The 26465-nt window shown below is 47.2% G+C and overlaps 1 protein-coding gene across 1 annotated transcript; it reads left to right on the top strand.

Moving 5' to 3' along the window:
- The first annotated feature begins 219 nt into the window (after positions 1 to 219).
- LOC103532818 (galactosylgalactosylxylosylprotein 3-beta-glucuronosyltransferase 1) lies at positions 220 to 26154 on the top strand. Its single transcript, XM_030452063.1, has 6 exons — positions 220 to 271; positions 18723 to 18871; positions 19180 to 19718; positions 21004 to 21300; positions 21791 to 21898; positions 25308 to 26154. Exons 2-5 carry the CDS (start codon positions 18760 to 18762, stop codon positions 21875 to 21877), a joined length of 1035 nt encoding a protein of 344 aa, XP_030307923.1. The 5' UTR covers positions 220 to 271; positions 18723 to 18759; the 3' UTR covers positions 21878 to 21898; positions 25308 to 26154.
- Positions 26155 to 26465: the final 311 nt, after the last annotated feature.

The raw sequence follows: 26465 nt of genomic DNA, 5'->3' as shown, positions 1-26465 counted from the left end.
CCCTCGGCGCTCCCCCCACCCGCGGCACGGGTTGGCCTTAAATCGGCTCCGCGCCGCCCGTAGCCGCATCGCCGGCGCCGTCTGAAGGCGGCCCCCGCCATCCGCCGGCAGCGCCGACGGGCCGGTCCCGGTTCGCGGTCCCGGTCCCAGCGCGGCGGAGAGGACACACCTCCGCCCGGCAGCGGGCGATGCTCCCTCGGCAGCCCCCGGAGCGGTGCCGCCCCGCGCTCGGCGCCCCGGCATCTCCGCCGTGACCGGTGCACCTCGCCAGGTAAGTGGCAGCCCCCCCCCGGGCACCGGGTTTTTTTGGGGATGGGGGAAGCGCCGGGGATGCAGGGATGACCTTGCGGTCCCCCGAGTGCCCAGCGCTTGGCGCTGGCAGGGGTACCCTGCCCCGCCGGGTCCCCAAACTTCACCCGTGCTCAGCGCCCCAACCGGCTCCGCTCTTCACGGGGAGCCCCTGTCCTTTCTCCCCCTCTCTCGGTCCGGGAACCTTCCAGAGGAGCAACATCTCACTCCCAGACTGGAATTTTCCAGCTGTGGGGGCTGTATTCCCCAGTCCTGGTATCTGTCCACCCGTGGCTGCAGCAGCCGCCGAGTCAAAGCCGGGGGGATCGCCGAGCAGGTCACCCCGACCCGGTTCCCGGCCATGCTGCTGTACCCCAAGAGGTTTTATTCCACCTCTTCGTGACAGATCCCAGGGAAGCCATAGCAAAGAGGGGTGACAAGGGTTGTCCAGGGGGACACGCAGCCCTGCTGGGAACCGACACCGAGCTGGCAACCCCGTGAGGAGCTCCGGAGAGGTGGACTCCGAGGGGGCAAAAGCAAGAGGGATAGGGAAGGTCTTTGCCTCTCTTCCCCACTGCCTGGCGCACTAGTGTCTGCCGTGGGTTGTATTTGCTGGTTTTACGGACCAGAGTTTCGGGTGGCTGTTCCTAGTTCCTAGATGAGTTGGAAAGTACTTGGTTCTTTTTTCTGCCCTCCTGTTTCTGCCACTCGCCCATCCAGCCCGGGGGCAGGAGAGGGTTAGGCTCAGCGGGTCAGTGCATGAGGAGAACCCCCCAGGTGATGCAGATCTAGAGAGAAGCAGCCGGTTCCTCGGCAACTCCCTAGGCAAAGCTACCCAGGGGCAATTTCTGTGCACGATTGAGAGAAGGGGTGTTCGGATCAGCAGGGCAGCACCGAGCATCACGGTAGGAGAGCAATAATGACAAACAATAAATACCCATCCAGCAACTTGAAGCCTGCACAGCTTAGTAAGTGAGTGGGGGAGCGTAAACGATGCAGCCTCTGCAGGTGCTTTCAGCACCTTTTCTGGACCCAGAGAAGGCCTCCTTTTGCAGAGCACGTACACAGGGCACAGCAGCTTCATATTCAAGTCTGATCACCCACTGCTGTTAGGGCTCAAATCTCACCCGGTCCAAAAAAATGGATGGTGACATTCATGGCTTGCATCCCAGGACTGCCAAACAGCCCCAGACAGGGCTAGGAACTGGGAGTATGTAGTGAGTTGGGAGATGGGTGCACAGAGATAGCAGGATGGGATCATTGCAGAAGCAAGACCATTGTTACTCCAAAATGAGATGCCCTTGTAGGAGATTATGGGGAAATCAGTCTCAGGTAATACAGAGGGTTACAAGGCAGGAGGGGGACACTGGCAGAGCTGTGTGTGACAGCCTGTGTCACATCTGTTTGCAGCCACACATGCTGCCAACTCCCTTCTCTCCATGCCTTGAAGCAGGATGTGGGGGCTGAGATTGCTTTTGGTTGGAGCCAGCTCCATGATTTCCTGGAAGCTATCTATTAGCAGGCATGCCTGGGACACAGGCTGTACTTGAGCACCAGTGACCAAGCACACGCTGTGCTGGCCCAGCGGGAGGCCAGGAGCCCCCTGGCTGTGATTCCTTCCCTCCCTCCCAGTAACTTCAGCATCACATTCAGGGCACTTCAGTCTGCACTGAATTAAGGCTCTGCAGGACAGGTAATATACAGAGGTTGATGCTCTGAGCAGCTAAAATGTAGTATGAGGTATTTCAGGAATTAGATGTGAGCAAATTAAACCTCTTGACTTCTTTGACATTTCCAGTATAGTAATAATAACAATTACAATAACTGATAAATCATTTGGGCAACCTTGCAATCCCAAAACAAGTCAAATGGCTGACATGAAGCCACCTTTACAATGAAAGGCTTCAGCCAATCTTGCAAGACATTCAGTAGCCACAGAATAGAAAGTAAAGCAGTTTTGCTGCAGGTCCTTTATCCTACGGCAAGGCTTTTAGTGAGAAAGGCTCCGGCACCTTTGGGCTTTGTTACAGTGTTATTTGGGAAGACTGTTGCCTAGGGAGCTGTACAGAGCTAAATTTCTGCAAGAGAGAATGTACTTCCACAACATACAGCCCTTGAATTCACATTATTTCCATGGTTTGGGAATGCTTTTTTATGACTAACAGTTGTGTAGTTTAGTGGTGTCTCCCCTGTGTAGTGTCCAAGTTGGTACTGGACAGCTCAAGGCTGTGTCTTCTGTGTACCCAGCATCCTATTTTCTTGTCTGTGAAGCATTGGTAGAGGTGTTTTCTGGCAGGGAGCTTCCCTCTGCTTTAGTAGCAGTCCAGGAGATGTCCTTAGTTTCCAAGAGCAAAGTCATATCGAGCAGGCAGCTTGCTGGCAGGAATATGGTGTGGATTCATTCCATCCAAACTCTTGGATGGCTTTTCTCCCCTCTTCACCACAGTAATCACCTGCCAGCAACACTTCATCTCTCCTTTTTCCCCACATTAATTCCCTGCCAGTGGCACTGCCCTACACACCCCCCTCTGCCCCTCTCCCTTGGGGCACCGGTGTTAGAGGCACAGTCACCTCCAGCTTCCCACCAATGCCTTGGGAGGCAATGTTGCCACCCCGTCTGTGATGAGCCACCCTGTCTACCTCCTGGTGCTTCTTCCAATGCCTTTTCTTCCTCCTCTTCAGCACTCGCAGTTGTCTTTCCCATTCCCAATATTTGGGAGCAATAAAGAGATCTCCTGACATATGCTGCAAGCCTTCGTATGTATGCCTATGAGGGATGAGATAATTGATAGGCTCCGAAGATGCCCTTTACTGAGCATGCAGAATTGCTCTTGGGAGAGCTCTGCAATTATTCTGCAGGATGTACACAGGAAAGATGATATCTGTCCCCTTCCTCCTTGTATTTAATTGTTTCTAATAAAAGAAGAAGCCTGAAAGGGTAGCAATAAGCAAGACTGGGAGCCAGGTCCCATACACCTACAGGGTCCTGGAGAAGTCTAGAATCACTCTGCCCTTTTTTGCTCCTGGCTTTTCTGTCTAATAAGCATTGTGCTTGTCCACGCCGCTTCCCATCCCAAGATTTCAAAGTACTCCTCGTACGTGATTAAGAGCTCTCCCTGCCCACATACAGAGCTGTCTGTCAGGATGACTACCCCCACTTTACAAGGGAGACACTGCAGCTGATAGCATCAGAGCTGAGACAGCCCCAGCTCCTCTATCTCCCAGGCAAGGCCCCTGTGTCTCTGAGGAGCGCTTGCTGGGAAGCAGCTCAGCCCAACAGGACTGCCATTTGAAACCCACTAGTACCACTGAAAAATACAGCACACGGGTGAGATCTGGGGCTCTCAGCACCCTCCTCTTGGGTGCAGACATGACTGACTTACAGCCCATTCTTCTAAAGGGACACTGCTCAGACTCTGCTGATTCCTCCAGGCTGGGGTATGTCTCCACACTTCACCCTGAGCCATGGTCAGAACACTTATAAAAACTTGGTTGCCTACCCTTTCATGCATTTTTAAGCTGTGCTGGCTCATAATTAAGAGCTTGAAATCTCTTCTAGCTCGCTCTCATGTGACATTAGTGCTCCCAAAGGTCTTTCCGTAAGAGCTTGAATTTATCTACTCTGCCAATGTTCCCAAGTGCTCAATCAACTGCCTTGTTGGCTTCCTCCACTGCGCAGTGTAGGGGACTGACTGAGATCCTTCTCCCTGAGATAAAAATGTTGCACTCTGCAAATTCCTCATATTTATAAAATGTGAGCTAAGTTTCCCCAGGAGGCACAGCATCCCAGGGCTGTGACACAGAGCTGGGATCTGCAGCTCCAGTAGAGGGACCTTTAGGTTTTGCTTGCCATCCATCCCTTGTCTGAACTGGTAATCCCACTAATGCCTGATGCACATGGAAAGATCTGTTAAGATGGGGCTACTTAGCTCAAGGAGACAAATGAAGAAGGGCATCAGGGTGAAAAGCAAAGCAATCAACATTGTAGAATAGAGAGAATGAATGCTTCTCTGCATCTTAGTAGAGAAACTGGGTTGCATTCAGAAAAAAAAAAAAAAAGGTAGCAACTTGATGATAGAAGTAACTGTGCTGGCACAATGTTGTAGAACTCACCACTACAAGATGCTGCTGGTGCTGAGTGTAGGATTCAGGAAAAGAGGAGACATTTGATGGATCATTCATCACTGGACAGGACAGTCCATTTAAATTACAGGTTTCAACCTCTCACAATTGTCCAGCATAGGATTTCTCATACCCTCTGAAACTCACAACATTGATCAGTGTAAGAGACAATGGACAAAAGCAGATAGACATGTTTGAGTGAAGATCCCTGAGCCTTATTTTCATTTCCATGCAGAAACAAAAGATATGTTTTCCAGCCTGCATGCTGACACTCAGCTCTCATAGATTTGTCTCGTGTCAGCTTGAGCAGGTTTAAGTTAAGTTCAGGGAGGATTTGAGCTAGTCCAGTGGTACTTAGGCTGCTGCTTCCACTGCCTGTGCTGTTGATTTTAACAGACTGCCAGCATCCTGGCAACTTTGTGTGGAGCTGCTTTATGAATAGTGCTGCATTACAAAAGGAAATGGTACTGTCCTGTTCTTTGAATGTTGCCCCTTGGCAATGACAGCAAGAGCATTTATTCCCAGTACAGCCAACGTCTAGCCAAGCAAAGTGCTGGGATTACTTGGAGCTGAACAGGGTTAGCAGTCAGACAATCTCAGCTCTGGATAAAAGATTTTAGAACAGCAGTGTTCTCAGTCTCTAAGTTCACGGTGGGTTTGTGTGTGGGAGTACAGGGCACATGGGAGATGCATTTTGCTAGCAAAGCAGGATTGCTCCATGGCAGTCCTTGTGTGGGAGAACTTGGAGGAAAAGCCACGGACTGGGAAAGCAGCAGTAGTTTGCAGATTCTGCTTCCCCTGAGGCGACTCTCCCCATGTCGTGTTGCAAGGCAACCTTGCTCCTGGAGATGCTTCCCTAGGAGCAGAGGCAGAGATGGGATTTTACTAAGGTCCTCTGGTACAAAAAATTTCTGGTACCTCTTGCTAGAAACAACACAGTTGATCCTTGCCTGGCAGGAGCAGATGTTTGTTGCTGGCTCCTCTTCCCCTTTGTTCCCTGGTCACTAAAGTAGGATAGCTAATAGTCATCTCACCCTGAGCCTTCCTAATTCTGAACACATGCTAAAAAACAGCTGTGAAGGGATATTTCTCCTATGAGTGGCAGATTTAATTTATCATTATGTCCTTACCTATGAGTCAGGCAGCAGTGCTGGGTTTCCTGCAAGAAAGACTTCTTGGCTCCCTGAAGCCCTGGCTGTGACCACAGGAATAGGAGTGACCTTCACTGGGGCAAAATTGCCAAAGTGCCACCTCAGAGGCTGGTGTTGGGTGAGCCTGTGTGGCAGCAAGGGATCTTTTTCTCTCTGCTGCACTGGGGTTGCTTCCTTACTGGAGGTGGTCCAGCCTAGTGCATTCACTGGGTCTTCTCCTGTACTTTCTCCCACATGGATCACCAGTGTGATGTTAGCTTTCTTTCTACTGATACCCTAAGCCCTGGATCCTTCCATCCTGCAGCCCTTCCCCCGGCCCATATCCACACAAAGGTGAAAAGGAAGGAGGCACTGATGACTTTCCTGTGTCTGCCAGCTTCTCTCTCCACCTCTGACGTGAATGAGGCCCTTCATGTGCTCCTCTTGAGAAAACACAGATGCTTTTGTTTTATGGGCTGGTGGGACGGGATGGAATTAATAAATCAGAGCACCAGTGCTGTACTGCCACATTCCTGCGAATTTAAGGCAAGATCACACACAAAAAAAAGCAGAAGTGAAATATGCAGTCTCTTCAGAGAGAGATGAGATGCTTTGACTGTGCCTTCTGCTTGCTGTCCCTCTTGGTCTGCTGCTCCTTCACCCTTGTTCATTTCTCCTTCTCTTTTCTCCTGCTCCCTCATCCCCTTCAACCTCATCTCTTCTGTTCTCTTTCCCTTAAGAACCAATTTCAGTCACACCTTAATATCTCACCTACACTCATTTTTCCCCCCTCACCTGCACTTCCCTTACCCCTACCCCACACCAGTCAGCCCAGGGCTTGTGCATTCAGATACAAAGTTCAGTGTCCTTTGTGCAAGCCCAGAAGCCAGGAATGCCTCTGCTTTTGTCCCGTGGACCAAAATGGCTCTTTTTATGCCTACTTCCTCCTCCTTGCATCCATTTCTACTCATAAGGAAAATGGTGCTGTCTAAGTGGTTCAATGAATGACTCTGAGGACATAAACCACCAGGTATTACTGTTCTCCTCTCAGACACTGTATTTAATGGTGTTCCTGTGAGCAAAATTAGATCCTGCCCCAGAACTAGTGGGCCCCCTTTCTCCTTGAAGGGTAACCAGAATTACTTTGACAGGCTTTGCTTAAAATTAATTCTTTAGAGCCATGGGATAAGTTTTTGACATCTCTGCTTGGCTACCATCAGGTGGTAAGAGGCTAGGAGCAGATTTTTTTTTCTCCCCTATAATTAGCTAACTATATGTCAGGCTTTAGGATGCATGGTTAATATAAACTGCTGTCAAGAGGCTGAGACACTGCACTCTCTGCAAGGGTTCATTGTGTTGTGCTTTTTTTTTAGTTTCCAATGAGCTTAGGCCCTTGAAAGTAATTTCCCCAGAGTGCTTACACATTGTTGTGCTTATCTTACCTGTGGGGAACTGAGGTACTGAAGCAGGTGAAATGATTTGCCCACATCCACATACTTATACATAGTTGAAGATAGAAAAAGAGCAAAGAAATCTTGTTTCACAGTTGAGTGCTTTATCCTCTGGCCTCGGAGGAGGCCAGCAAAGACCTTTATCTTGTTTAGATGAGTGGATAGTCATTCCAAGAGGACCCTGGGACAAGGGTATCTTTCTGTACTAATAGTCTGTCTTAATGAGTCCTGTTGCTAAGCACCTTCAGTAACAGATCATGCATCTTCTTCACTAAGCATTGAAATAATTTTTTAATCATTAAAGCTAATATAGAATCCTCAGAAACATCCAAATCTCACAGCAGGGGCTTAAATTAGCAAGCAAACAGAAACCAAATTCTGATTATCCCTGTGCTCCTCTTCAAAGCCCACAGGCAGCTCCTGCTGAAGTCAAACAGAAGCCTAGCTGAGCTGCATCTTTGGGCTGGGCTGGTCAGACAGAGACAAACAGGCAAATTTTACTTCTCCAAGGCCCAAAGCAAGTTTATTTCCTCCCTCAGATGTGTGTACCAGCTCCTCATCTCTGTAGAGGAGTAGGAAAGGAGGGGCATTAACCGCTAGATACAGATAGCTGAGGTATTCCCTGGAAGATGTTTAGAAAGGGGAAATTATTTGCATTTTGGTAAGTGCTATCAAGTGGCAGATCTCAACCTGGCCTGCATTTCTCCCACATTTCCTTTTTTTTTTTTTTTTCCCCTTGGAAACACCTCCTCCACCCTCACCGCCCAGTGAGGTATTTCATGTGTCCTCTTCAGTTCCCAACTTCTGCTCTGCCACTGTTCACACATCTCCTCTCCACCCTGGGGATACCAGCACCTCTTGCACTGTAGCAACCCACAGTCTTCTCCACAGCTCCTCCAGTAATCCCAATGCATTTTCCACTAGTAACTGGTTAGTAACGCTTGTGCTGCTTCGTTTTCTCAAACCTAAGATGCTTGGCAGCATGTTATCAAAAGATAACAGGAGCTTTCTTTACAGCAGAAGTTATGTTTCTAACCTTCATATTAGAACAAGACTCTGGAGCATTAAGGAAAACATAACCAATTTCTTATTACTTGATATGCATCAGCAACTTCATTACAAGGGAAGGCACAAGACACTGCTAAACACTTTGGTAAAATCCAGTCATCACTGCTGACCTCTATGCTAAGAGGAATTTTATGGGTGAATACAGCTTACCCCAAATTATTTTTTGGGAAAGGATAATTAAAAATTAATTTTAAAATTATCTCCAGGAGCCTTTGTGCATGGTTCTCCCTTCTCTTGTTACCCTCTTGAAAACAAATTCAGGATTGTTCATGTAGCATGACCAGTCTCTCCACATGCACTCCCAATCATATTAGCCTGCTGGGCAAACTCTGCACACTTCATCCCACCTCGGAGCTTCCTCAAGAGGTGCTGCAGGGACTGTGTGGCTCCCCTGCTAACACCTGCTCCCACTAAGCAGTGGATAAGCTGCCAGCAGCTTCATAGTCCAGCAAGCCAAGCCACACTTGTATTGTAGCTCCCTGAAGTCAAACCACGTCTTGTAGCATTTGAAGACTTTTGGGAAATAGTCACTAGAGGCATGATTTCTGCTCTTTTGTACTCCCTTCTGTATCATACCAGTGCAAGAAAATCTGCTACTAGGTATTTCTCACGCAACATGGGTCCTAACCTGAGTATCAGGGCAAAGACAAATGGCCTATTAATTAGTTACAGCAGCAGAACAAGGAAGCCTTCTTCCTTCTAATGAGGTTTTGGAATTTTCCCCCTGCCTAGGAACTGTTGCTGGCCCTTCAGGGATATTTTCTGGGAGCTCCTAAGGGACGGAAATAGTTCATATGTGCATGTGGGAAGCTGGGAATGTCTCAGCTGTAGACTTCCACTTGCTGACTTCCACGAATGTCCTCACAGAGGCCTGCTTTTGGCCTTATCTTGCTGTAGCTCAGAAACACCAAGGTGACTGTCATGCTGAGTACACACAAGATGATGGTTGACAGAAGACCAGCATGCCGGGCACCAGCCTGAGATGCAGAGTGTGTGCACACCCGCGGAGTTTGGGAAGGAAAGGAGATAGGATTGGCCTTAGTAACATTATCCTTGGGTTATCCCAATTTGGGTTAACACCCAGCATCCCTCTGCTGGGAGAGATTTAAGTTGATAAAGGAGAAAAGAGAAAAAACTGTTCACCAGTGACATGATGTACAAAATCTCATTAAGGACAAAGATTGTGAAAAGCAACCAGAAGTGCACTCCAGGAGTGGGGATCTTTGTCCAGCAAGGACAAATCAGGTCCTGTTTAAGGCATTCATGAGTTTCTAGAGATCCAGTTTCTAGTTCTGCAGCTGCCCCTGTTACCAGCATTGCTGTCTGTGGGGGAAGTCTCCACACATGTATTCAAAACTTTTAGCTAACTAGAGGGTGATTTCCTTCCCCAAATACAAAGAGAGATTCACCCCCAGAATCAGGAGAGATTCAGATCCAACTCTAAGATGTACATCAGCAGCCCCTTTCTTGTTTCAATGAGACGATAAGAGGCTGCTGTCTGTCTGCCCTGATGTTTCAGGCAGCCTGATCTGCCTTTGATGTGAGCTCCATGGGCTATCATAGTGCAGAGAACAGTTTAAAAAAAAGCCAAGTTCCTCTTTCCCCTCCAACCAGAAGTAAATGTTACTCAGTTATTCTGCCCAAGGCCAACTGGCAGCCCATGCATGTGGAAGGGAGGTAGGAAAGACAGCACTCCCCAGGAGCCCTGAGAGCAGAAATGCAAGATCTGGGGAGAGGTATTTCCCTGTATTTTCTTGCTGATATTTGTGCAAAGGTCACACTCCAAACTTAAGAGCAGACAACTTACCAGTTTGGAGGGTAGCATCAACCTCTTACTGCATCCATTTCTTAAGCAGCCCAAAGCACACAAATTCACAGATAAGCCCACAAGTACAATACAGAATAAGCCAACCTCCCTCCCAAGAGAAGGTTTGTAGACATGAGATGCAAAGACCATTTTCAGCCCAGCTTACTTTCATGGGCAATTAAGGAACACATCAAAGAGCAATCCCTATACACAGAAGCCCTATAGCAAGCCCCATGCATTGTAAGAGAGAAAGCAGAGTTTGTTTTGTATGCTGTGAGCTTATCTGCCCTCGGTTCCTTCACAGCCTTCCTTGCCTTCCCAATAAACAAGCCTTTTCCATTTTAACAGTGCAAGACATGGAAAACCAGACACCAAAACCTACAACTTTTCTTTTTTTGGTAGGGCTGGGTTGCTGTCAGAAAGGGGCATTTGGCTTTTGCTACTTCTCAGCTCCCTCTGTTCGCCCAAAGGTATCCACTGCGTATCTTTTCTGGAAGCTGCTGCCAGTGCCTAAGTTAGATATTTCAACTATTGCACTGACTGCTCCCCTGGCATTCCTAGAAGGTGGGAATTGTATATGGGTCTCTTCATCTTAGGTGCCCTGGGCACCTAATTTGGATGTGGCCTGCCTGTGGTTTGCAGCTACCAGCTTCCCTGTTAGGGCAGGGGAGAAGAGCTGAACAGCCTCAGCAGGAGGCCAGCCACCTTCCTGCCTCTTCTTTCCTTTGCTCCTTTCCTCCCTTTTCATTTCATATGCAGAGGGCAGGAGAATAAACACTGTATTCTACTAACTCTCTAATTTTCATTCTGACGTTTCTTTTAATCGAATCCAAGCTATATAGATCAGCTGTGGCATTTAAGGTACAAATTGGGCAGTGGACCATAAAGTATATCTATTGCAAAAGACAATTCCCTAGGTACCACTTTATTTTTCCATTCTACATTTGTTTTTAAAAGTGTCTGCATGACACTTGGATGCCGCACAGCAAGTGGCATATCTAATGAGCACTGATGATTTATTCGGAGGAAAAGATCAGAATTAGCATTTAGGACCATCAGCTAGTTACAGAGTGAGTGTTTCATGGAGATTAGAGAGCTGCAACAGCAAAAATGTCCATCAAGGAAACACAAGTAGTGTTTCTCCACTTTCCACTCCTGACTGAACCAATGCCTCCATGATGTGCTGGCAACTCATCAGTGCTGGCTGGCCTCTATTCTGTGTTAGTCCATGGAGCAACCATCCATGAAAAATTCTGCCCAAATTTGCTGTTTGCATGAGGTTTTTATTGATCACATAATTCAGGCAGCATTACCAAATAAAAACTCCGGGGGATTGTTGTCCATACACCGCACACATCCTCTACCCACAGTTGTTTCCATGCAATAAACGACCTAGACTCTGATTCTTCAGGCTGCCAGCACACGTGTAATCATTAAAAAGGCAGTATTTCCACAGGTCTGGAGAAGACAGCAGATATCTTTAACTACATCTGTTCTATGAACAGCATAATTGCTGTTCCACTCATTTGCAGTGTGATTTCATCCAGGGCAGCTTTGGTTTCTTTTGCCCTCCCAAGGAGTAACCGGGGAGTCCAGCAAGCAAAAGCATATCAACATTGCCTTTGAAAGCAGGAGGAAAACAAGATGTCCAAATCAATCAAGAGTTTCATTAGTGATAGCGTGGTCCTCTGGAGGTCTGCATTTGATGTCATATTGACACATAGCTAAGATCAAAGCCTGTCTCTGCATCCTGGCTGCTGCCAGAGGACCAGCAGTGACCTTTGGGCTCCATATCTTTTGCAAGGAGCTTGTGATCAACATGATATTTCTTTTTCCCCAAATGAGCACCTGTGAAGTGTAATTATCCATCAAATAATGCCTAATGCCTTTTTCTCTGAAAAAAAGTAATTCCTTTCTGTCTTTGAAAATGTTCTGGAAGAAAATACTATGGGTTTTTCCTTTCTGCTTTTGTAAGAAACCTGTGAAATGACAGCTCCCACTCCTGCTGAACAGACATCAGCTGTTAACTCAGTAGGGAAAACTCTGGATGAAATGTACAGATACTTTTCAGCAATCCAGTATTGGTTTTGCTTCCTTAGAATTATATTGCCTTCTTGGGCAAAAAGAAAGCTTTAAATTTTTTGATAATGCAGATATTGGGCTGATTCATGCTGATACGTTTGGAATGATTATTCTCTAATAGTCATCAGTGCCTAAAAAGGACCTCAGTTCTGCCAGAGCTCAGCAGCAGGGGAGGGAAGTTGACATTTGAATAAGCCCCTGACTTCCCTTTCAAGAGAGGATACCTCCAAGCAGAGAAGTCCCCAGGGAGAGCTGGCTTTCTCAGGAGACATCTGGCACCCCCTGCTTCTGTTGGGGCCTGGACTGCCAACCTTTCTCTGGGTATTTCTGGCACCCGTGGATTAAGGATCTGCAGCACAGGTACAGAGAAAATGGGACAAGGTAGAGGGCTGTGTCTCTCTGAGTACCAACTCACCCTCCCAAAGCTCTGGGGGACAGGAAGGCCATGACAGGTGGGAAGGGTCAATCATGAAGAACATTTGGGTCTGGTTTGATTAAAAATAGTCTGGTTTAGACCTCCTTTTGCAGGCTTCAGAAGGCTTCCTGCATAGCTGGCTTTGCAGCCAAGTTCAAGGTCTACTCTATATCTGAACTAGGTTATCTGTGCTCCTGCTGATAGGCCAGATAGTGCCTGGATACCCTTGATCTACCTGGGGATAGCAGGCTGAGCTGTGTGCTGTCTCAAAAGTATTGGCTCCCACAGGACCTTGCCAGCAGATTTAATTAGCTTCGTCAGTGTTTCCTTTTTTTTTTTTCCTCTTGGGGGTTTTTTGCCTTTTTTTTTTAACTTAGGAACAAAGCCTTGTATAAAGCATCACCATCCCCCACTCTGCTGCTCAGAGGCAAGCCACATGCCTGGGATAAGGATGCTCTCAGGAAAGGCACTGTGCTGAGCTTTTTACAGACCAAGGTTGGAAGAAGATGCTTGACTTGGGTTCATGCAGGCAGTGGAGGGGTGTGGGGGTGCACAGCATGTTTCCCAAGGAGAAGCCTGGTTTCTGAGCTAACTGTAGTTCCATATGGAGAAGCTATGGTTGGAGCTGAAAGGGAGAGGATGAAGCTTTTCTTTACATCCAAGAAAAAAACACAAGGGCTTGGGAAGGGCGGCTGTTTCACTGTGAGTGACTCACTTCCCAGGGAAATTTTCCCTGCAGGAATCTGTGCACCAAGTTACAGCATAGATGGGGCTGAGCCTTTAAGCCCCACTGCTGCTGGTAGCTCTGCTCTTCCTGCCCTAGGGAAGGACCTGACCACCCTCCCCCATATTGTTTTATGAGTTTTGGTTCTTTGGGGTTTTGTTTCTTCCCAGGAAGCTCACCTAGATTTGCCACAACCCCCGTCCCCACGATGGTAGGAAAATGCTCACCTCATTCAGATGGCAGGAATGGCTTGTCTGGAGCTATTAATGACGTCTGCAGCAATGGGACAATTAAAACCCCCAGCAGAAGAGCACCCTTCCACCATTGAACAGAACTCCAGTGGCCTGCATTGGCAATATTACCAGGATGTCAAGACTTCAGTGCTGGGTTTAGGAAAGGGCCTTTCCCTTCCCTGTTCCATCATTAACATTTACCTTCCTAGCGAAAAATACTCTTCCTTCTTTTTTTCCCCCCTTTGCTTTTCACCTTTTTGGTTTTTCACATCTTTGCTTTTTCACCTTTGCACCTTTTTCCAGCCTAGTTAACAGGAGAAATTGCTGCTTATGGAGCAGAAAACCAGATCTCTATTTTCCCTTTCTCTTTCCCACCCCCACAAGAAATACAACTGGACGTGAACCCTCAGGCACTATCCTTTAAATCTAGCCTGTCCTTTCTGTCCTACATCAAAACCATTTCTGCAGACCTGTGCTGGGGTCAGATGAGTCTCACTGCTGAGAAACGTCCTGTTGTGGCTGTGTTAGCACAGTAATTACCCCTGCTTATCCCAGAGCCTTAACCCATTCCACCCACTTCTGCCTTGAATCCATCCTCCCACTTCATGGTGCACATCTTGAACAGGCAGGAGATTCCTCTGTAAGGGGAAGTACTGCAGCATCTTGGCTTGTCTCAATTTAAAATGGTATTGAAGTTCTGGCTGAAGGCTGTGATGGGCCCAAGGGAATGGGGGAGAAGGGACAGCAGCTTCCTGTGGATTTCAGCAAAGCAGAGACAGACCATTGCTGATCACCACAAATACCCTGCTGCCATGAATTATGCATTCCTTGTTTAAAGAGAGGTCGCTCTCATCAATAATTGAAAGCTCCCTGCTCTGCCTTCAGCATCACATCTCCCACACTGGGAGTTAGGGAACTCATTAAATCTGCATGGACTTCCTCAAGGTGGCTAGGAGCTGATGGAGAGAGGCAGCAAAACACAGGCAAAACAAACCAAAAACCCTGCTGACAGTGAAATTAACAGTCATCTGCACCTGCCAGCAGCTCTGCTCCTCACACCCCTATTTCCTTTCCTTCTCCACACCTCTTTCCTCCCAGGGTACACACAGAACAGGAGGCCTGCAAACTTGGTACAAACCAAGGTTAGGGGGTGTTCCTTGAAGTTTTTGGCTCCATTAGCTGAAACTAGTTTGCTTTGGGTGGCTGCCTGGAAAAGTCTTTACACTGGATGGCAGGATGTTCCCTAGCGACAATTTGAACTCTGAAATTTGTCCCTCTGGGAAGATAATGATCTTCAGAGTCTGGATCTCAAACTGCAGACATTCTGTCCTGGAGCTGATGTTGGTCCAACATTCAGAGTCCTGTAAGTCTGGCTCAGATAGGCTGGCTGCCCTGGACCACAGGCTGCAAAATCATCTTTCTTGCCAAGCAAACTTTTTGAAAGGTGTGATTCTCACGTTGAATCAAGCTGGTGGAATGCAGAACTGAAACCTCAGAACAGAACTACGACCACTCTTGAGTCATCAAAGAGGATATTAATTGAACAGCTTTTCAACAGGGCTATAGGAAAATTGCAGGCACCTGAACTCACACTTCAGCCTTGCAATTGCCAGTGAGCTGGCCCCTTCCCTAGCTTTCAGCTTTCTCTACCATTTGCCTGATGTGTCCTTTCAAACTACTCTGCAGCTCATAGAGAAAGTGACTCTATGTGGCCTGTTAAAAGTTGTGTCCAAACAGTGAGGATGCTTGGGTTTTTCTCCAGCTGGGGAATCCTTATCCCTCTCCCAACATCTCAGCTGCCCTGCCTGTAGCAAATTGTTCCTTGTGTTGGTGATTAGTCAACAGCAGATGAAGGGATTAGTCACATGTGATGCTCTGAACCTCAGCCAGATCTTGCTTCTCTTCAGCATCAATCTGGGGCACCTGGGCTGAGGCTGGGCTCTTCCTCCCATGTGCTTCTCTCATTCTCTTCTCCCAAATCCCTTCAGATGCATGCCTCCTGCACCACTGCATGATCTTAAATGGAGACAGGATGCTGTTGTTTCCCAGGAATTGAGAAGCCAGGCAAAGCAGTGTGAAGTGAGAGTAGTACAAGAAAGACTTTGTCCCTATCATACTCAGCTTTGTGCTCCGTGTGTTTATTTTTTAATGGAGAACAGAAGATTGATGGATGAAATTAAGAAGAGGGATGTGTAATTGGAAAACAGCTCAAGAAGGCCACAGGCAGCATATTGAAGGCATCCATCAAACATCCAGCTAATGTTTTTAAGGGTGTGTAACACAAATAAGGGCTGCAGGAGACACTAGGAAAAATAAACAAAAGGGAAGATAAAGGGGAACAGGCAGGACAAGGGAAATAGCAAGGGAGGAGAAGAGCCAGCAAGAGAATATGATCAATAATATTTGTATTGCAATCGCTTCCAAAGGTTCATTTGGGATCAGTGCAGGACTGCACAAGCACATTAAGAGACAGTCCCTGCCCTCTACAGCTTAAACCCAGGAATTACGGGATGATTGCTGGAGGTGGGTTTAGATGATCACAAAATTTTCTTCTGATCTTGAATCTCATTTAAGAGGATCTGCTCTGAATGGGTTTAAAGGCAGAAGAAGGAAGGTAGCTGGTTGTGCCAAGAATACACACAGTAATGCCTGGCAGCCAAGCATGCAATTAATCTGAGCCACTTAGGGGACTTTGTTTTTAATTATAAAAAGTAGATAAAAATATGTGCAGTAAACCTCTGCAAACCTCACTGGGGCCATCAGCAGGTTACCCAGAGACGTTGACATGTGACTGGGTTTTGATGCTGTGTTTTCAAAAGGATGGGCAGATGCTTTAATGGATTGCTTTGTGTGAAATATTTCATGCAGGGTGGACGTTACAAAAATGTAAAGTTCCTCTATATAAAAAAGGAGAGAAGACAAAGACTAAAATTATTAGTAGGCAAAGGGATTCCTCTAATCCTCAAAGAAGAGGAGGAGAGACTCTTAAGGAATGAGAAAAGGCGAGTGAAAGAAGAAAAGGACCAGAGAAAAGAACAAGCATGATGAATGCAGGGAGTGGCAGTGGGGGAGAGAAGGTAAGGTTTTAAAGAGAAAAGAAGTGTTTCAAGACAGATTTTCTGAAAATGGGGCTAAAGTGAGGTTTGACCTGGTCCTTTATGTAGCATTTAACTTCTCTAGAATCGCATGCTTTGGAAAAGAAATAGAAAGAAAGTGCATGTAGAAATAAATGAGCAAGGAGCACCAGGGGAATGGCACACACTCTGTGTGTCTCCACGTGTTTGAGGAGCAGGAGGAGGAGAAGGAGAAAGAACTAGAGAGGGAATTTGTTAAACTGCTTTCAACACTGATCCACTCTCCTCTGTGCTTTCTTGGTAACACAGCTGCCACCACCACCTCCTCCTCTCCTTCCCTCCAGAAGCTACCTGAGTTTTCAGCAGTGGCAGGCCCACTGCATGGAAACTGTCCTGGTATAATTATGGGGTTTTATTTAAGACAAAAAATACTGTCTGCCTGACTCTAGCACAGGGATGTTTGTAACTGGAAGCCTCCCAGAGCAAGCAAGGAGATGTGATGACCCTGAGCAAGGTTCTGGGTGAACCTAGGTGTCTGCTGCTATTAGGAGGCAGTGCAGAACCTTCCTTGGATTTCTTTGGTGGCTCTGGCTGTTCTCACACACCTGAGTGATGGGAACTTTTGCTCTGTGCTGCTGTCCTGGCAAGGGAAATCTTTCCTAGAGGGAAAGAGGTCCTTGGTGTAGGCAACATCATCCTGCCCTGTGTCCAACTTAGATCCGTACCTTACCAAATACCTTCACCATCAGAGCTAAAGCTTGAAGGAAACTCTTTGTACCTGCCCTGGACCCAGCCATCAGGAAGCAATGAAGTAGTGCAGAGACATCATGTTTGCTGCACAAGGGTCCTGCTGGTGTCACCAAAACACTCCCATGTGCCCCTGACCACACAGGCTCCTTGGTCCACTCCTTTATCAGGTTTCCATAGCTTGCAAGTAGAGGAATGGCCACCATAGCATTTCCTGAGTGGGGTGGTTAGAAGCATTGGAGATTATCACCACAAACAGTTGGTGTGGGGACTGCTGGAGTTCCCTAAAGGGGTTGCTTCAGCATGGTACCAGTGATGTCAAACAAGGAATGAGCTCTCATTGCAGCAGTTCCCTTAATATGGCTTGTGAAGATCTACTAGCCTGCCAGAAGACTTGCTGAAACACACTGCTCTTCTGTCAGATTTGGCTGAAACGGGTTTGATATTGGCACCAGGGCTCTGATGAGCCTGTGATTGCATAATTCTTGTTTTTTCAGGACACCGAGGTAAAACATCAGGGAAAAAATTAAATATAGACCCTCAGAAGGTTTCAGAGGGTGAATTTAGAGTAATATCTGGTATATTCCAGAAGTACCGTGTGTCTGCTGTCACTACAAAGCATGGCCCTTTCAGACCAGTCATCATGTTTCTTCTCACATGATTCTACAAGGCTGAAGCAGGGCAATCCCTTTTGCCTTTTGTATACGTAAGGGTCCAGATCCCGGGAAAGGGATTTCCTTTGCACTCAGTGTGCCTACATCCCTTTGAATACCTTGGTTTTAGAGGAATGGCCTTTAGTATACCTAGGAAAACTGGCAGAGCAGGAATTTAGACTGAATTCTGTCCAAACCAATCTGAACCTGCTTTCTGTCCTCTGTATCAGTGTGATGCCATCTCTTTCTTCCCTCAGACTGCCTGTAGCCTAGGAGAGCATGAGGGCCCGGTGGGGCTCTGCTGTTCAGCAGCTCTCTCATTCCCAGGGTGTCTGGCTGTAGTTTCCTAACAGAAATCTCTCTGCAGGAGGCTAATGAAAGTTTTATGCTCCCTGTAGCCTCCTAATGAGCATCGCTGTGGTAGTGAGGAAGTCCACTGGGTGAATAATTTGGCATTCAGAAAGGTAATGCTTTTCTGAGGGAGAAAAAACAGACTACAGATGTTACTAGGAGGGAAAGAAGGGAATAAAATCCAGCTATTAAGCAACAAGACAGCCTGCTTGGAGTGACAGCAGAAAGTCCTCAGATGGTAACGGATAATTTTGCTGTGTATTCTTCAGTGTTTCCATGGGCTGCTTCTATTCTGCAGCAGCAGAAGTGGATCCTTTTTCCTGGAGCACTGCTTTTGTTGCTGGTGTGTAGTAACACTATCAGGAGATCTTGTACCCAAAGGTGGAACCATAGCAGAAGCTGGGTTCAGACCTGCAGCCTTAATGGGGTTTCTTGTAAACTTAGACAAATGCTTTGCTGGATCAGGACCCAAGCCAAATTCAGTGTGTTAGTTTGGCCTCTAGACTTATGGTCCTGATGTTTGTGGTGACTGATATTTTGGAGGCCTTAACCCTTTTTTTTTTTTCTGCTCGGAAAGGTAGAGAGATGCCTGGGCATTGGAAGCTCCCTGCAGCATGCTGAGGAGACGTAACCTTCTTACCACGCTCCTGATTGCCTTGCCATGGGCTCTTCTCCTAACCTTGTGGCACCAGTACCCAACTACCCGCTACCTCAGCCTGCTGAGAAGTAAGTGCAAGAGTTCTGCTGTCAGTGTGCTGATGGTTGTGATGATTGCAGGTGCAAACCCTCCATAGGAGATGCTCTCTTATGAGACGGGCTAAACAAAGGCAAACTTGCCTGAAGGTCCCCTCAGGGTTTTCCTGCAGCAGGCACACAAACTGATCTTAAAAGCACGTTCAGCATGCACCTTAGGCTGGCTTTGGGGAGCCACTGACTCCAGACAGATATGTCCCCAGTACTCCTTGGAGAGGAGGCAGCCCAGCAGTGTTTAGTTCTCTAACATTTTTCTTCTTCTTTCATGCCTTTTGTCCCAGAAGAGACAGATGAGAATGAGACCTCTAAAGCTCTCCTCAATGGTACATCTGCACTGAGAGAAGAAGGCCTCCCATCATGCATTCAGCAGCAGCAAAGCACAGGGGCAACACCTAAAGTCATCCAGAATTATGTGTACTCCAGGCCTCCCCCGTGGTCAGACACCCTGCCAACCATCTTTGTTATCACCCCTACCTACACCCGGCCAGTGCAAAAAGCAGAGCTGACCCGCCTGGCCAACACCTTCCTACACGTACAGAACCTGCACTGGGTGGTGGTGGAGGACTCGCCCCGGAGGACCAACCTGGTGTCCAACCTGCTGGAGAAGGCAGGGCTCAACTTCACCCACCTCAACGTGGAGACACCCAAGAGTCTGAAGCTGGGTCTGTCCTGGATCCCATCCCACACTCCACGGGGGACACTACAGAGGAATCTAGGGCTGCACTGGCTGAGAGACAGCTTCAGCAACACCTCACCACCAGAAGGAGTAGTGTATTTTGCTGATGATGATAACACCTACAGCTTGGAACTCTTTGAAGAGGTAAGAGCAGTAAAATTGCATGGGTCAGAAATGCAGAATAGAGCTGTCAAGACTCATAAGGCCAGGTGCACTTGTGAAGACCTCTAAGATAGGGCTACCATGTGGACTTTTACCATCAGCTGGGAGGAAAGGGTTCTGGCACACTACCTGGAGCCCTCCTTGCCCACCCAGCACGCAGTGGGAGTTGGCAGATACAAGCCTATAGTTGTGCAAGCCCAGTAGCTGTTCTCTAAAGGGCTGAAATCTGGAGAGCAGATTCATCATGGTGTAGGCTGCAGATAGCCATTCACAATATGTTGCACCAGCTACAGCACCTTTTGCCAGGGACCAGAGACCAGAATTTATACCTCCCCTCAAGGAGAGCTGACCTGATTTAAATAAGCACCAAAGACAAACTTCCAGAAGAGCATAAATCATAAAGCATAAAGTTCTAGGGATGTGATGGGTGGGGGATGTGAGAAAAGTTGACTGACTTTCTAATCCACCTTTTCTTCTCGGCTGCTCTTCTGTATTCTGAGCTCCAGCCACCACAACAGGGCTGTGCCTCTGGGGTCATAGAAGCCACTGGAAGCCTGGCTTCTGTGAGATGCCAAGGCTATTGTAAACTTGCAAACATTCGGTAAACTCTCTTGTCACCAATTTAAGCCAAACTGTCCTACACACTTGAAATATGCATCCAAACACATTTCCAGTTTCCAGAATTTTTTAGATCTCTGTTAAGATAGCCCTTTCTAGACCTTTCTTATTTATTTCCTGGCACTTCCTGACAATTTCAATAAAACCCACTCTTTCAGGCAGTTGCCATGGATGGAAGAACAAGAGAAAGAACAAGGGGGGGGGAGGGGAAATTTGTGATAAATGAGGGCAAAGATGCATCTTGCATGAGGGTGAAGTTGGAGTGAGCAGAGTTTATAATAAAGAGCTAGAGGACCGGTAGAAATTGCATTTGGCATTTACAAAAATTATATAACATTAGAAAAAATATAAACACTCAGATGAGATCAGAAAACCAAAGCTTTTCCTTCTTCTGAGGGACTGAATGTGAGTAAGGAAAAGCAGCGAGTTTGATGTTCAGGCAGAAACATACTAAAACAGCCTTTTGGCTTTGTTAGCACAGGTGAATGAGTCTGTGCCACCTGGAGCTACCTGATTGTAGCTGATGGGTAGTCAATGCCCTGATTGGGCAGTCAATGTGGGAGGACAGGTGCCAACAAAAGCAGAGGATGGAGGGGAACAGACATCAGAGGCTTGAATTCTCACAGCACTTTTTCTTTCTGGCACACAGATGCGGTACACAAGGAGGGTGTCAGTCTGGCCAGTGGCTTTTGTTGGGGGGCTACGATATGAGTCTCCAAAAGTGAGTCCAGCAGGGAAGGTGGTGGGCTGGAAAACCGTCTTTGACCCAAACCGACCCTTTGCTATTGATATGGCTGGATTTGCTATCAGCATCAAGCTTATTCTAGAGAAGCCTCATGCCAGTTTCAAGCTGGAGGGGGTTAAAGGAGGCTACCAGGAAACCAGTCTGCTGAAGGATCTTGTGACAATGGATGGGCTGGAGCCCAAAGCAGCCAACTGCACAAAGGTGAGTAGGACAAGAGACCTTGAAGATGCATTCTCCTTGATGAGTCTTGGCTGCTTTTGCAGCCTCCCACCGTGCTTCTACACCTTCCAATGTGCCTGCCCTGTGCTGGCACATGTCAGTGTCAAATGGTGCTGGGACAGATGGGCAAAGCCTGCCAAATGCTTCACAGATACAGAACACCGAGGAACACTTAGTGCTGTGCACTCTGTGTTAATAAAGAGCCTCAGACGTACAATTCATGCCCAGATTGCTTCTCCAAAACCTAGGAGGACTGGCAGAGAGCTGAGTCTGGGCGTTCATTCCAGAACGATCCCTCCTCTCTGTCACTGTTCCATGTTGCTGTAAAGCCTCTCTCAGGCTCAATCCCTTTGAATCACATGCTTCAAGCAGTCACAAGCCCCAAGTTGTTGAGTATCCCACTGGCTAGATGTGCTGCTCTCAGCATTTCTGTGGCATCCAGAGCCCCTGAATTCTTTGTGATTCCCTCTAGGTGTTGGTCTGGCACACAAGAACTGAGAGGCCCACTCTGGTTAACGAAGGCAAGCGTGGATTTACTGACCCCAGAGTAGAGGTGTAAGCAGAGAGACAGCTCCAGGGTGTGAGTACCTTTGTCTTTATTGGTTTTGGCAAGAGAAATAACCTGTATCTGTTTCCATACTCACGCTACTATTTCCTCAAAGAATGCATGTATGGGTTGTCCCAGTAACTCCATTACTATCCCACCTTCTGCACAAGAAGTAGACCCTCATCTTTATCCACATGTGGTCTACATTTTACTCATTCGAGCTTCCTTGCAGTCCACAGGGAACCTTTGCCTCTATACAGAGATAAAAGTGGCAGAAGAATCCTGTGGTCTCATTCAGTAATAAAGATAAGCCAAATCCTTTGCTCCCCAGTTTCTCCCAGCTCCAAACTTTCTTTAATGTGGGAGTTGTCCTACAGTGTGTGGAAAGAGATCACACTCCTGCTGCTAAGGAGAAACAGTGGTGCACAGCAGAAGGATGAGGAATTATGGCAACCACCACAGGTGAGGCAGGAACGAGTAAGAGATCAGTGATTTGTTATTAGAAGTAAAGATTGATAAAGAACTGGCTTCTGAGGAGCTATGACCTCTGCCAGCTGCTATGTCCTATGATCCCACTGTCTGCTTTTGGCAGATTCCTGCCCCAAAAGTCCCAAAATAATAAAGGTATCCAGTTTGGGATTACCCACCTCTTTCTGGAATGACTCATAGCTGTGGCAGGATACAGGATGCTGAATGATTTCCCCCTACTTTGGAAGATACTCCAGCACTGCTTTCACTTCTGACCCCAATATACACCTCAGCTCAGCTATACCAGCAGAAATAAAACTGACAGCTTTTATACAAGCAGTCACAAGTATTTCAGCTTCTGCACAGATCTTGTGTGTACATTACTAGTAACTACATACAGCATTTCCACATCATCTTATCATCTCTGAGGGGCTGACAGCTGTACAAAGAGTGCAAAGCAATCCCAGTACCTGCTTACCCAGCAGCAGTAGATGGGAGGGACAGGACTCAGTTGCCTCAGCACAGGCACCTTGTGCTACCATAAGGACACTGGGGTAGCCTAACTAGCCCTCCTGTGGGGCACAAACTCCGCACCATATCTGCCAGCTTTTCATCAATATCTCACATATATCCTAACAGGTTTAAAGAATGCTCAACATCTATGCTTTGGCAGCAGCCTCTCTTTTAACCTGTGCTTCTGTGGCACCTACTAGCAGTAACAAGCTCATTTTACATACCCACCCATGTGGGGTCTGCAGTAGGCTAAAGCTATAATTGCCCAAAGTCAGCTCATAAGGACTCAGAATCTAGCTAAAGGGTCTGGAAGTACCACTTACTTTGTAAAGGAAGAGCAGGTTTATAAAAACTCAGATTAGGCTTGCCTTGCCTACTTGACAAAGGAGGAGTTGACTGCTTCACTGCAGATGCAGTGTGATGTTTTCATAAATGTGCCATTTATGTATCACCGCTTTTTTCCTCACCTCCTCTCCCTGCATAAGCAGCCATTCTCCATGAGAAATGCCACACACCTGCTATGGATTCTTATGGGAATGGCTCCCTGTAAGTCATTTGTTGTCAGAAAGCCAAGTGACCAGTCTGACAAATGAAAATGCTGCTACCTATTCAGCAGGAAGACTTGTAGCATTATCTGGAGACATCCTCTTGGGATGCTCCCAAGCCAGAGTCTTGTCAGGGCCAGCATTGTAATTTTGGATGGAGCTTTCCACTTGTATTAGCAGAGAATTTTGATCACAGTCCCTTCTGCACTACCACCTGCCATGTGGAGCAGCTGCCTTGACCTGCAAAGTGCACAGGTGGCATCCACTCCAGGAGACACCTGCAAGGTAAATTGCTTGACTGCCCAGAAAATTATTAGATTTTCCACTTAAAGTTTTGAGAGATCACTGCTGATAGCTACAGTGAATTGTGGAGGTCCCTACTATCACAGCTGCTGAGCTTCAGAACCTTGACTGACATGATCTAGATAAGCCAGTACTGAGGGGAAGAAAAAAAAAAAAAAAAAAAAAACCAGTAAAATTTCTCCCCTATGGCTATGCTGTTCTTAGACAAACAGATCAAGCAGTTCAAGTCTCAGACCTCCCAGAGGCCTCTTTTGCCTATAGCTCCTGCACATGTGAGCCAGGCAGACGTTGCGTGGTGTGGTATTTTGCAGTCTGTTAATCCCTGGTAACTCCACGTGCATGACTATTTGGCACGTGTGCCTGCTTGCTGGATTGCCACGGGCACAGTGGAAAGGGACCTGCTGATCATGTGAACTGAGAAGATGGGGCTTCAATAGGTGCTGCATAAATAGCAGTCACTTTGTCCCAGCTGGAGTCCACTCTCTTCCTCACCCACATTCCCACCACCCCACGCTGTGTCCAGATGAACCACGGCAGTTTTTGTGAGTCTGGGAGAGAAAACTCTTTGTGCCAAATGAGGGCAGATCTGCAAATCTCTAGCAGTAAGACACATCAGGATTTTGCTTTTCATGAGAGACAACTAAAAGAAAAGGAAGAACACTAGAAAATCTGGTTTTTTTGCTGTCCTGAGAACCATTAGGCAGAATCTGATATGTTCTGGGATTGAGGATCAGGGGCGAGATCCTCAGCTACTTCCCCAGCCTCTCTGTGCAAAGTGGAGGAGCAGGAAGGACAGAAAGGGAAATTCTGAGCCCATCTTCAGCTAGACAAAGGTGACACTGTGAAGATTGTGGAAAACTGCCATACGCCTGGTCTCTGAGAATCACTGGGGATGTGCAGAGTAAGAAGGGGAATGTAGAGGATAGGGGAAATCCATGAGATTGTCTGTATTGCAACAGAGGCCACAGAGCTATCACAGCATACATCCCTGCCAGCTGCATTGAAGCACTCTCAAAACACAGACTTTGGCTTCTGAGCACGAGACAGAAATTTACTTAACTTCATGTTTTTCTTCATTAAAGCCCTGCAATGTATCGTTAAAGATTGGTGTTATAAAAAATACCTGGTTTTATTGCTAACATCTATTCACAGGCATACAAGAGAGAAGAGTTTGCTTAGGCTAGCATGGAACTCCTGCTGCCTTGTGATATTTGGAAATAGGGAAGGAGTTTCATCTGCATTTCAGAGCTTCCAGACAGATTGAACAGAGATCCTCAGATCTCATCCTTCTGCTCTTTCTTCAAAAGAAATAAAAATCAGAGGTTAAAATAATGATTTTACTGGTGAAAAAAAATTCCTTCTGCAACTTTTTCTCATTCATAAATAAAATATCCCAGTCAGGATTCTGCAGCTGAGACAGAACAAGTAGCTCTTCAGCTACATCCCAGCCCGAAGCTGTGCTTGGTGTAGTTGAAGAGCCTGGTTACCAATGCGTGCCCAGTGTCTAACTGAGCTGGGGGCAGCCCTGTTGGGAATGCATCTCCTCTCTTGTAATAGATGTGGTATCAACACCTCTATCTGCTTCTTACTTTATCTTGTGTTTGTTTTGGCAGAGGCAGCGGGCAATGATCATTCCTTTAGTTTGTCAGCAACAACAGCAGCTGGCCCTCAACTCTACCCCAGACATAGCCACGCTGATCAGCTCCCACTGCCTGAAAAGAAGTGACAAGCAGGGACAGAGCTGATGTGGTGCCCTGGGATCCTACAGCTCTTCACCTTGGACATTGTGTACTGGCTCCTGTTCCCCACCTGGGAGAAGAGCGCTTCCCTTCCCCTGTGGGCTCTGTGTTTTTAACCATTCATTAAAATTTATTAGATGCGCTCTCCATCCTCAGCTGTGCCAGCATAGAGGCTGAAATCCAGGATCGGTGTGGGTGCTTCTTAAGATTCCTCCTGGCATATTATCAAACCTGAGCTTCAGTACAGCAGCTGCGATCCGCCGTGGTTCAAGGACAGGAGTGGTTGCAAGAGCACAAAGGCAGACCTGTCAGCCTGAGGCTGGTATGCTCTCAAAGCAGCTTTGAAACAAAGCTAGCCTGAGAGAGGCTCTCCCTCTGAAGGAAGCGCTCAGATATCTACATAGATGAGCCTTTGGTGCTGGCGAGAAAGCTGTGCTGAAGTACCTCATCTAGGGTTTGGGAGTTCAAGAGGGATCTGGTGCCTATGCCTCAGCTGAGAACTTGAGTTGCCCTCACTTAAAGTTGTTTTGGAAAATGCCATCCCAGATTCCCAGGCCCAGAGCCCTCTGGATAAAGTTCTTTTCCCGCTCAGGGAGACCCGGCAGGTACTGTACCTCAAAGGCCATGCTTCCATGTCTCACTGCAGAGACCAGAAAGCAGGGGCAAAGATGGGTGGACTTAAAAGTGGTGTTTCTAGCCTGGAATCCTGCTGCAGCACCATCACGTCCTTCAGTATCCTCAGATCACACATACAGACTTGCTTCCTAGGCCTCCAGAGAGGAAGATACCTCTCTGAGGTGTAGGTGGGTGAGAAGTTCTCAGAGAAAAGGAATTCTCAGCCTGCACCCACCTCCCATGAAAACATCGAGGATTGTGGAGAGACATCATTGGGAAGCATATCTCGAGCACACAGATGACAACTGAAATAACAAATATGACAAGGTTTTCTTGTTGAACTTTGAAAGGCATGTGTGGTGCTGTGAAGAGAGAGGAGACAGTGACACGTGGAAGGGTTTCCCCTTTCCCTCAATA

Source organism: Calypte anna, chromosome 1 (genome assembly GCF_003957555.1).
Source record: "Calypte anna isolate BGI_N300 chromosome 1, bCalAnn1_v1.p, whole genome shotgun sequence".
Classification (NCBI taxonomy): domain Eukaryota; kingdom Metazoa; phylum Chordata; class Aves; order Apodiformes; family Trochilidae; genus Calypte; species Calypte anna.
This window is presented reverse-complemented; position numbering and strand designations above follow the sequence as displayed.

Bases quoted from the DNA above. Each gene is read 5' to 3' on its own strand.
- LOC103532818 (XM_030452063.1), top strand. From the start codon at position 18,760: ATGCTGAGGAGACGTAACCTTCTTACCACGCTCCTGATTGCCTTGCCA. The intron at 18,872-19,179 runs GTAAGTGCAAGA...CTTTTGTCCCAG, and splicing joins CTACCTCAGCCTGCTGAGAA to AAGAGACAGATGAGAATGAG. The intron at 19,719-21,003 runs GTAAGAGCAGTA...TCTGGCACACAG, and splicing joins GCTTGGAACTCTTTGAAGAG to ATGCGGTACACAAGGAGGGT.